The 10,695-nt window shown below is 56.9% G+C and overlaps 1 protein-coding gene across 1 annotated transcript in view; it reads right to left on the reverse strand.

The window, feature by feature from the left end:
- MAST3 (microtubule associated serine/threonine kinase 3) overlaps nt 1–10,695 on the reverse strand; it is a 24,541-nt gene that overhangs the window by 8,219 nt on the left and 5,627 nt on the right. The window contains exons 5-27 of the mRNA XM_017743795.1: nt 9,960–10,038; nt 9,150–9,307; nt 7,480–7,555; nt 6,842–7,051; nt 6,658–6,759; nt 6,026–6,158; nt 5,457–5,524; nt 5,024–5,109; nt 4,681–4,889; nt 4,248–4,386; nt 3,905–4,037; nt 3,629–3,794; nt 3,293–3,394; nt 2,894–3,016; nt 2,481–2,590; nt 2,192–2,337; nt 1,725–1,957; nt 1,413–1,613; nt 1,103–1,329; nt 877–999; nt 610–746; nt 184–368; nt 5–76 (exon numbers count right to left, since the gene is read on the reverse strand). Of these exons, the coding sequence (XP_017599284.1) occupies nt 5–76; nt 184–368; nt 610–746; nt 877–999; nt 1,103–1,329; nt 1,413–1,613; nt 1,725–1,957; nt 2,192–2,337; nt 2,481–2,590; nt 2,894–3,016; nt 3,293–3,394; nt 3,629–3,794; nt 3,905–4,037; nt 4,248–4,386; nt 4,681–4,889; nt 5,024–5,109; nt 5,457–5,524; nt 6,026–6,158; nt 6,658–6,759; nt 6,842–7,051; nt 7,480–7,555; nt 9,150–9,307; nt 9,960–10,038 (3,218 nt within the window). The remainder of the gene's footprint in view (nt 1–4; nt 77–183; nt 369–609; nt 747–876; nt 1,000–1,102; nt 1,330–1,412; nt 1,614–1,724; nt 1,958–2,191; nt 2,338–2,480; nt 2,591–2,893; nt 3,017–3,292; nt 3,395–3,628; nt 3,795–3,904; nt 4,038–4,247; nt 4,387–4,680; nt 4,890–5,023; nt 5,110–5,456; nt 5,525–6,025; nt 6,159–6,657; nt 6,760–6,841; nt 7,052–7,479; nt 7,556–9,149; nt 9,308–9,959; nt 10,039–10,695) is intronic.

Consider the following 10,695-nt stretch of genomic DNA (forward strand, 5'->3'; position numbering starts at 1 on the left):
GAGCTGGGGCGCGCGTGGCCGGCGGGTGATGTTGGGGTGCTGGAGGAGGGAGAGGTGCTCTGAGGGGACACAGCATCTGCCGTACAAAGAGAAAAGGTCACTGTAGGGATGGAGGGACACGGCCTCCCCGAGGGACACACAACATCCTGCCCTGCCCCGAGCCAATATCCCCCCTTGGGGTACCTGAGGGCAGGTCAGGAGCGGGGCTGCGGCACGGCGTCGTGGGACCTGGGGACAGGCTGTGCGTGGGGGACTCCGGGAGGCTCTCACTGGAGGACAGAGAGTGATGAAGACCCGAGGAGAAGCTGCGGCTGGGGTGCAGGACCGACGACTGCTTGGAGATCTTCTTGAAAAGGGATTTTCTCCTGCTGGGGGGGGGGGGGACAGGAATAACTTTGGCTTCTTCTTAAAGCTGTTAGCCTCAAGCCTGCTGACCTGGTGGCAGCAGGACCAGACCCCACTGGACATCCCAGTATGGCAGATCCAGAGAATCCAACCCAGTGCCAGCAGGGCCAGACCACACAGGACACCCCGATATGGCAGATCCAGAGCATTCCTCCAGTTCCCCACGCACGGGGACAAACACAGTTCTATCCTGGTTTTACCTACCTGTCTTGGCCATCCCTTTTCCTGCTCTTTTTACTCCTCCGTGCCATTCTTGTCTTGGAGCTGTTCTTCCGTGCGGGACCAATTTTAATGGAGGTGTTTTCCAGGGCAGTGGTCCGCAGGGCCACTTTATTCCCACTCTGAGGGGTGGAAAAAGAATCACCATAGCACTGGATCCAAACCAGCTCCTGCCTCAGCTGCCAGCAAAGGCAGTGCCAGGGAGCTGCTGAATTGATGCCCTGGGAGAGCAGAGCAGCTCTGGTCACCCACCTTCAGCAGCAGCTCCACGACGTCCCGGTGGACCAAACCCAGCACGGACTCGCCGTTCACGTGTGTGATGAGATCGCCCGCCCTCAGCCCGGCCTCCTGCGCGGGGCTCCCCTCCTCCACGCTCTGCAACCCAAACACAAAGATTTTATTTGGATGCAGGCTTCCTCCTGGGGTTTTCCCACTGGGAAAGGCAGTGTCTGGCACCACTAGACCCCAGGGCACATACCCAGACCATGTGGTGGACAGTGTAGACGTCGCTGTCGCCCATGTAGACGCGGATGGCTCGTAGGGTGAAGCCGTACTTCTTCCCCGAGCTGTGGATGATGATGGGCGGCCGCAGGCTGGCGATGGCCAGCGAGGAGTCTCGGCTCGGGGAGGAGTCCCGGGAAGAGGGGTTGGACGAGAGCGAGTGGGGCGAGATGGGGCTCATCAGGGGACCACCACCGAAGTCATCTGCAAGCAGAAGGAGCCGGCTCAGTCCGGCAAAACCATGTGGCAGTGGCCATCCAGCAGGATAAATCACACAGCACACAGACCTGATGTGATGATGAGGGACAGGGCTGAGACGGAGGCAGATTTGGGCACACGGCTGCCCAGCGAGGCTCTCTGCCTCTCCGGCACATCCTTCTGGGTGCTCAGCCGACGGCCCCCGCTCGGCTCCAGGCTCCGGGGAGTCGAGTTCTTGGTGCCAGTGCTGTTGCTCCGCAGGCGGATGCGGTTCAGGCTGACGAGATCGGCTGCACAGAGGGGAGTAGGGAGAGTTTGGGGATGTGGAGAAGCCACCCCGTGCCATGCAGGACCCTGGCTGCCCCCAGAGCATCCCACACTGGCGCCCACAGCCCACACACCGGATAACGCCGACTGCTTCACCGCACCGCCAGCCCCCGCGTCCGAGTCTCCCACCACAAACTTGGGTCTCTCCGGCTTGGAGGATGCCACGCAAGGGCTCTCATCCTCCGAGGAGAAGGCAAACTTGGGCATGGTGTCCAGGCTGAGGGTGCTGGGCAGTGCAGTGGGGCTGCGGCTCCGCTCGTGCCGGGAGGCGTACGGCGTGGCGCTGCCAGACGTCCAGGAGCGAAGGCTGCGTGGGAAGAGCAGGAGGGCTCAGGACAACCCAAGATGGGTGAGGGGGATGGCACTGAGCCCCTGCAGCACCCCAGGACATGTCCCACTGACCTCACTGAACCCTCAGTAAGGACACAAACCCTCAGTGCCACCACAAACCCATGATGTCAGCACAAACCCTTGGTCCTGGCACAAGCCCTGGGCACTGGCAAGAGCCCACACCAGCAGTGCAGCCCCCCCGACCACGCACCGGGGCTCGGTGCCCGCTGGCCGGCTCCTGTCCTCATCTCCCGAGTGCCGGTCCCCCCGCTCTTCTTTGTCATCACCGTGACTCCGGTCGGAGGAGGAGAGACTGAGGGTGGAGTTGACGGCCAGGAACTCAGAGCTGCTGTACACCTGAGGAGGAGAGGAGCCATCAGCAAGGAGCAGAAATTGGGGAATCTGGGTGCTCTGGTGTCAGCCAAGACACCGATGCTCAGCACAGCCGCACTGGTTGCAGTGCCAAAGTATTTTGGATGCTGCAGGAGGGACTGGAGCACCTTGCTGAAGCGGTGGGAGCAGGAGGAGAACTGCCCGATCTCCACTGATGATTCCTCGTCATTGGTTTCCTCATCCTCCGAATCCAAGTGGCGATACCTCTCGGAGCGAGCTGAAAGCAACAGCCAGAGGGGAAAGGGATGTCACCCTGCCTGCAGAGCTCCACGTCCTGCCTGTAGGGCCAGGTGGGACCTACACCCACGGGGTGACAGACCAGTCCCAAATCCCAGTGGAGATTTGGGGGGAGGAAGCTGGTAAGGGTGAGCAGTCTGGAAAGAGGATTGTATCTGTTTCGTGATATGGGTTGTAAAGCAACCAGCTTCCCCCAGGAGATTTGCATCCCCCATGGGAGCATCCAAAGTGCAGCGGGGATAATGGATTGGCAGAGGGGGAAAAGGAATGGATTTGGCCTCACTGTCAAAGTAGCTGGTATCATCCTCCGACTCCAGCTGGGGGATGAACTCAGCCTTCTGCCGCAGCAGCCCGTTCCAGTCCAGATGGAGGAAGAAGGAATGGTGCTTCACCTCATGTGCACCTCCTGCCAGGCAGAGAAACCCGTGTCAGGGACATGGGGCAGGAGGGACCTGGAATGCTCCTGCTCCCATCCCAAACAGCACAGTCTCTCCTCCACACACAGCAAATGGCTTAAAAAAGGACAGACAGGAGCCCTGTGCAGCCTTCCTGGGGGGAACCCTGAGCAGAAGACCTCCTCTGAGCACCCTCAGTGTGGTAGGACATGCTTTGGACTCAAAGCCATGCAAGCTTGATGAGAATGGAGGTGCCAGGTCAGCCCCAAGGGGGCTGCCATGCATACCAGTGCCCAGGCGCTCGAGGGGACACTGCCTCAGCAACCGTGTGATCAGGTCCTGGGCGTCTGCAGGGAGAGCCTCGTCCCCTTCCGGCCACATAATTTCATCTGCAAGGAAAAAGGAAAAGAGATTTGGGGTGGCTGAAAGGGTTTGGACACTTCTGGGCAGCAGGAAAGTCCCCCAGGAGCTGCAGCAGGGGAAGGGCCCTCCCAAAGCAGGAAGTCAAAGCTTGAGGAGCCTCCTCACTGTTCAGCCGGGTGTGACAGGAAGGAACGAAGCTTCCCACGTGTTAAAGGACAAGCCTTGGCTGCTGGGAACACAAACTTGCCCCTGACACTCACCACTGATGACCTGCCCGAAGAGCTCCTCGGGGGTGTCTCCGAAGAAGGGGACGCAGCCCACCAGGAACTCGTAGAGGATGATGCCCATGGCCCACCAGTCCACGGGCTTCCCATAGCCCTGGATGAGGATGACTTCAGGGGCGATGTACTCTGGAGTGCCACACACCTGCATGGGAAGCAGGGCCTGACACCTCCGCAGGGACCTTTGCAACAAGTCCTGAGGTGGTCCCAGACCCCAGTGATGGCAGGTCAGCCACGCGGAGCAGGACCTTGTACCTGCTTGTCCATGAACTCCCGCGTGTCCTTCTCCATGTGCCCTTCGTAGAGGTTCGTGGTCATGTTCATCAGGCCGATCTTTGACAGACCAAAGTCTGTCAGCTTTATGTGGCCCATGGAGGTGATGAGCAAACTGCAGGAGAAGACAGACACCCCACAATGCTGCTGTTTGCTCCTGCGGAGACTTGAGATGGACCAGCCACACCCCAGGACCTCTGGTCCTGATGCAACAGCACAGAACCAGTCTCTGGGCAACAAAACCCGTTCTGCCCTTCCCTCTTGTCTTTCCCTTTTCCATCCAAAGCCAGCCCCACCCTTGCTCAGACCTGACCCACATCCTCACTTGTCAGGTTTGAGGTCCCGGTGGACGATGCCGTAGTTGTGGAGATACTCCAGGGCAAGGACGGTCTCAGCAAAGTACATCTTTGCCATGTCGACGGGCAGGGGGCCCATGTTCTTCAGCAACGTGGCACAATCCCCCCCTGTGGGGACACAGGGGGATCAGAGAAGGCAGCGAGGTCAGCAGGCCCAGCGGGCTCCCAGCCAGCCCCTCTGAGCAGCTGATCCCCAGGCACGGGGCACAAACATGCTCTGAGGTGACCATGGCCACCACCTTCATCAAGGTGAGACTCAGGATCCCAAGATCATCTCCTCGTGCTTCCCTCTGCTTCCCTGAGCAAAGCAGGGCAGGAGATGTCCACGTGTTGTCCTTGATGCTCAGACTTTGATATCCTCCCCTCCTCCCTGCACCCTCCAGCCCCGAGTCCTGCTCTCACCTTCCACATACTCCATGACCATGCAGAGGTGTCGCTTCGTCTCGAAGGAGCAGAACATGCTGACCACGAAGGGGTTCTCGGCGAAGGTGAGGATGTCCCTCTCCACGAACACCTGCTGGATCTGGTTCCTCAGGATAAGGTTCTGCTTGTTGATTTTCTTCAGGGCAAAGCGCTGCCGTGTCTCCCTGTGCCTCACCAGGTACACAGCCCTGGAGGAACGGCCGGACCTCAACACACATCCTCCAGCCACCAGCACTGACCACCCCACACCGTGGGGCTCGGACAGGGAGGGCTTTGGAGTCATTTACAGGTGGAGACAACTGATAGGAACTCCCCAACTCACCCATAAGCCCCGTTGCTGATCAGCTTGATGGTCTCGAAGTCCCCCTCGCAGGGCTTCCTCCGTGGGACGGTGACTGAGGGCTGGCTCTGAAGAAGACACAGGTATTTAATGTTTCCCATTTGCAAGCAGGAACTCACCCAGCACCATCATGTACCACCTCCAAAAGCTTCTTTCTGCCAGAGCCCTCTCCAGCTGCAAACCCCAAGCCAGAAGCCCAAGATGCTCTGCAGATCAAGAGCCCACTCCGAGCTCTGTCCATTCAAGAAGCCAAATGAGGGATTGTGAGATCTTCCGCTTAGTACATCAATCACCCTTGAGGACAATCCAGATGAACATCTCCCAGTCTGGGACAGTTGCAAGGAGCTCTGGTGTGGGGTGAGGCTGGGGGAAGCCGGAGGCAGCAGGTGGCACATGCAGGTGGGACCACACTCACCTCACAGGTGTCATCGTTCTCCGGTGTGATGGTGTTCCCGCTGTCAAAGTGATCCAGCTGCCCCATTTCTGCAGGTGACAGGGATGGTTTTCACTTTCCTCATGCTTGACCCCCACCAAAATCACCCCCTGCCCAACCACTCTCCTTCCAAACTCAGAGACCCCGTGGGGATTTAGCCACATGCTTTGCTCGAGCTATCGTGTGGAGAAATTCAGGTCATGACGTTAAGAGGTTCAACACAAGGTTAAACATTTATATAATTCTTTTTTTGATAGTCATTCCTGCGTTCTCCAGGGATTACGATTCCCCCCCCTAAGGCCATGGATTAAGTGGTTTTGAGCTTAATCTGCTTTGCTGAACGTGTTGGAAGTAACAATAAGGGATGTGGGGCTGGCTAGAAGGACTTGGCCATCGTCCTGGTCCTGCTGTGACTCTCCCACCATGACACCAGCTCAGCCCTACAGGTCTCCCTGACAGCTCCCAGTGCTCGATTGTGATCACCAGTGGCCAAACTGGGAGTCCACATCCTGCTGCAGACCTCAGAGCCACCAGCCCAAGTGCTTCCCTACCCTCCAGTGGGTCCTTGACGAGCCCCAGTTGGCTGATGATGTATCGGGGAATATCGGTCTTTATTCCCTGCCCAACTTTGGCGTGTCCTTCTGCAGCTTCCAGGAGATGGTAAAACTCCTCTGGGTCGAACTCCTGGATGGGGAAAACCAAGCACAGTTGAGGAGAGAGATTTTGCAAAGTTAAACTTCTTCTCTAAGCCTTGCAGGAGACACCTGTAACTGGGGACAGGCTCTGGACACGTCATTTCCCTGTCATTCCCCATGTCAAGGGTGATGGAAAAAAAAATGTAGCTCTGTGAGTTGGCTTTGGAAGGAAAACAAAGGGAGATGAAAATTTCATCAGGAACAACAGCACAAGGTGAGTGCTTTAGAAATTCAGCACATCAGCTAAAAAATAAAGCCCTGAAAACCACAGAATCACAGCTTGGTTTGGGCTGGAAGAGACCTTAAAGATCATCTCATTCCAACCCCCTGCCATGGGCGGGGACACCTTCCACTCTCCCAGGTTGCTCCAAGCCCCATCCAGCCTGGCCTTGGGCACTTCCAGGAATCCTCGGGCATCCTGGAGGCTTTGCCTCCTCTCCAGGCTGGCACAGACCACGAAAGACAAGACAGGAGCTTCCATGTCTTACCAGGCACTCCAGAAGTCGAGCAGGGCGGGAGATGATGATCAGCAGCTTCCTCACCAACTGGTCAATGAACTTCACCTCCTCGCTCTCGGAACGCTCCTGAGCCTGTAGGGAATGGAGACAGATGCCAGGTGTCCCTTGGTGGCCTCACAAGGTGGCACCAGGCAGGGAACTGCCCTGTACTCACGTCTCGGAGCATCTTCTCTAGTTTCTCCTGCAGCTCCATGAAGTAGCGGGAGGTGATGAGAGCTCCCTGGGACTTGGCCAGGCAGTCTCGGGCCAGCTCAATGATCTGGTGGTGGATGAAGCCCAGCACCCCATCAGCCAGGGGCAGGGTGCTGCTCGGGGAGAAGTTGGTGATGGTGTCCTGCAGGCGCTCTTCCATCTGGGCTGTGGCCTGCAAGGCAGAGTGGCTGGTGATGTCCAGGAACACATGTCCCCATGCCATGGGTTTGGCCAGCCAGGATCTCATCCCAGCACCTCCTGCACTGGGTTTGGCCAGCCAGGATCTCATCCCAGCACCTCCTGCACTGGGTTTGGCCAGCCAGGATCTCATCCCAGCACCTCCTGCAGCTCAAATATCCACATGCACATCATGACCCCACCTGGGACCCAGCAGACTGCAAAAAACGCCACCAAAGTCTCCAGAGACCTCTGCCTGCTTGTGTGATGGGGCAGACCCACAGGTTTATTGCATCTCCAGTGTCCCCAACACCCCCAGGATCCATCCACCCATGCACTCCAGACTCCCGCATGGAGAGGTTGTTCTGGAGAAGGTGCTGCCAGGATGCCAGGGAAGCACTGACCCCAGGGCCCGGCAGTTACCTTGGGGAACCTCTCCTTGTAGACATGGTTCATCATCACCACCTCATTATCAAACGTTCCACTCGTCCGTCCAGGGCTGCAGAGGGAGGAAAAGTGGTGTTACGAGGCTCAAGTCATTTACATCTATGCAAATAGCCACTACCCCTGGAGAGCAATTTGTTCCCTCCTCCTAAATCCTGATTCCAAGCGGCTAAAGCTCATCCAAGTGGAGTCACCATCTTTGGGCCAGCACTCCCAGCAGCATCCCTCCCCCTGGAGGTCCCTGGGATGCGGTCTAGGGAAGCTTAACCTCCTGCAAACCCAGGTCCCCAAAGACAAGTCACTTGGAAATCCAGAGCTGAGAGGCTGCTCCATCAGCCACTTGGCTTTGAAGAATGAGCTCATCCTTTCCTTCCTCTGGATCCCACAATTTCTCGCCATCGTTGCCCTTTCTGCAGCTCACCAGCAAACAAAATACCCAACCAAACCTCGTGGTGGACACAGCAATCTCCATTAAACATGGTTTTCCTCCTTCCCTCACCCAACACTTCCCCTCCCAGGGCTCTGCCTGGTGATCCCGTTATGCAAAGCAAGTTGCAGGAGCAGCCAGCAACTCATTAACCACCATAAAATAATAAATATGGTGATTAAAACCAGCCCCAGCCCAGCCCCAGCCCTGCCCCAGCCTTTGCTGTGCCAACTGCAGAGCTGGCATCTCCTCAGTGAAAACCTTGCCACCTACAAACCCCTGTCAGATAATTAATCTGATTTTAATGAAATTCCGGCCGGCAACATGCCGGGCTATGGTTCTGCCTCTGGCAGCAAAGAGGGTCAGGAGATTTTTCAGAGGGAAAAGAGGATTTAACCAAAATATCCCCTGCAAGAAGCACAGGCTTCTGGTGCTGGACAATGTGGGTGGCTCACTGCAGGATGTGACCTTGGAGCAGCAACGTGGAGCTCAGCAGGTCCAGCTGAGGGTCAGCTCACGCAGTACCGTGGCCACTGGCTCGATGTTTTCTCTGAATTTTCCTCTCTCCAGCCCACAAATTCCCGTTCACCTGAACTCCTTGTGGGTTTTTTTGCAGAGGCAAAGGCCTGCCCCAGCAAACAAAAGTGATGTTTTCTGATCCAAGCCCAGAAATGGGATTTTTATGTTTTAACAGCAGGTCAGTCATACAAGGATGATCACTGCTTGAGCTTCTGCTTGGTGGTCCCCTCCTCACCACCAAAATCATTCAGAAAACTGAGAAGAGGCTGCAAACCAACTCCTGTGGAACAAATCCTGCTTTCTCCAGCTTCAGCCCTAGGACACAAGTATTGCCTGCTGCCAGGAGAGCAGTGCCACATCCCAACAGCAAAGAATATGCTCAGAACCAGATCTTAATGCCCATGGAGCATGGGATCACAGAATCATGGAACAGTTTGGGACACCTTCCACCAGACCAGGTCGCTCAGAGCCCCACCCAACCTGACCTTGAATATTTCCAGGGATGGGGCACCTACAACCTCAAGCCAAACTCTCTCCACTTCCCTGCAAGAGGCAAACCCATATCAGGGTTTGGGACAGCCTTAGCAGGACCAGGACACCCCAGGAGCAGCTCGTGAGAGGGCAGAGGACGCCCTGGATGTGCCAGCACCCAGTGTATTGTCCTGGCAGCTCCGTGGGTGCCTTCCCACCATGGGTGCCCCACCTGAGGCTCCTGGATCGTGGGCGCAGGCAGGGCGAGTGCCTGCCCTCCTCGTCCGTGACGCTCTCCGTACTGCGGAAATGCTTAGAAAGGAAATGCAGCTCGTCGGGGGTGGGCTGGGACTGCAGCTGGTGCAGGCGCTCCTGGGAGGATGAAGATGACTGGGAAGAGAGAGAGGGATGCAGGAGATCAGGGGAAGGGTCCGTGCTCCCTGGTGTTGGGGTGGGAACCAGCAAGCCCATGAGGGAAGTGTCCCTTGGAGTCTCTTAGGAGGCTGCAAACACTGTCAGGCAGCATGGTCTGGGCTTGGGAGTGTGAAATGTGGAGAAGGGCAGTCTGGGGAGGTCTGCACTGCCCACTCCCAGCCCCAGCTCCCCCATTCTCCCACTCGGTCTGGCTCCACTGAGCCCCATCCCTTTAACTCCAGCATCCCCGGCAGCTCAGTCCTGTCACACCCAGGGATGCTCGAACTCCCAGGGATGCTCTAATGTCCAGGGATGCTGTAACCCCAGGAACACTGTAACCCTAGGACACAGTAACTCCCAGGGACGCTGTAACCCTGGGGATGAAGTTAACCCAGAGATGCTGTAACCCCCAGGGACACTGTAACCCCCAGGGATGCTGCAAGCCCTTAGCCAAGCCCTATGACTTTCTTAAAAGCTCATTTGGGCAGCAGGATGCAGCTAAAGCACATGGTCCTTTAGAACCCAGCGCCGTGGGGCTCAGGAGGCATTTCAGCAAAAATCCTGAGGTTTTAGGATCTTATCATCTATTGCCGTAAATCATCTCTTGCCATAAGAAAGCAAACATTACCGAGACCGTGGAGCTGGGGGTGTTGGTCCCATAGCCAGAGGAGGGTAACGAAGCCAGTGACCACCTTCTGCCATCAGCCCTGTGAGCACAAACGTGACCATCACATACAGGGGAAAAACCCCAACATCCGAACGCAAATCAACAACATCAGAGCCAAACACTGGGGAGCAGGACACAGGCGTGGCTTGAGGAATAAAGCCCCAAAACCTCTTTTCAGAACAGACTGAAACTGAGTGAAGTAAGGGCTTTGCAGGGGAGGGGGCCTGTGCTGAGGCCACGGTGTGCAGGGACAGTGGCAGCCAGCAGGGTCACTGCAAAGGGACAGCGCCGGGACTCTGTGGAATCCATTTCAGAAGGGGCAAAAAAAACTGCCTGCGAGAATCTGATTTTTAACCAGAGCAAAATTCAGCCTGCTGGGAGTTTTCTTGGTGAGAAACTGGGATTCCCAAAGACCCATCCTGAGACAGCAGGCGCCGGGGAGTAGAGCCTGGCCATAAACAGGAAAGGAACCGCTCATACGCAGGCGAATGCTTCCTCTCAGAGATGTTTCCAAGGGATGGGGACACATCCAGGTCAAGATGAGGCCCTTCACCTCCCACTGCCATTTCCCGTGCGGGGTCAAGGACAGCAGGAGCTGGCAGGGTGCCACATCCAGCTCCAGCACTCGCAAACTCCTGACCCCACAGCCTGGCTGCTCCCTCTGTTACAAATGTGCAAACCACCCCAGAGCCCCTGG

The sequence above is a fragment of the Corvus brachyrhynchos genome, unplaced genomic scaffold, assembly GCF_000691975.1.
Source record: "Corvus brachyrhynchos isolate BGI_N302 unplaced genomic scaffold, ASM69197v1 scaffold219, whole genome shotgun sequence".
In the NCBI taxonomy this organism is placed as follows: Eukaryota; Metazoa; Chordata; class Aves; order Passeriformes; family Corvidae; genus Corvus; species Corvus brachyrhynchos.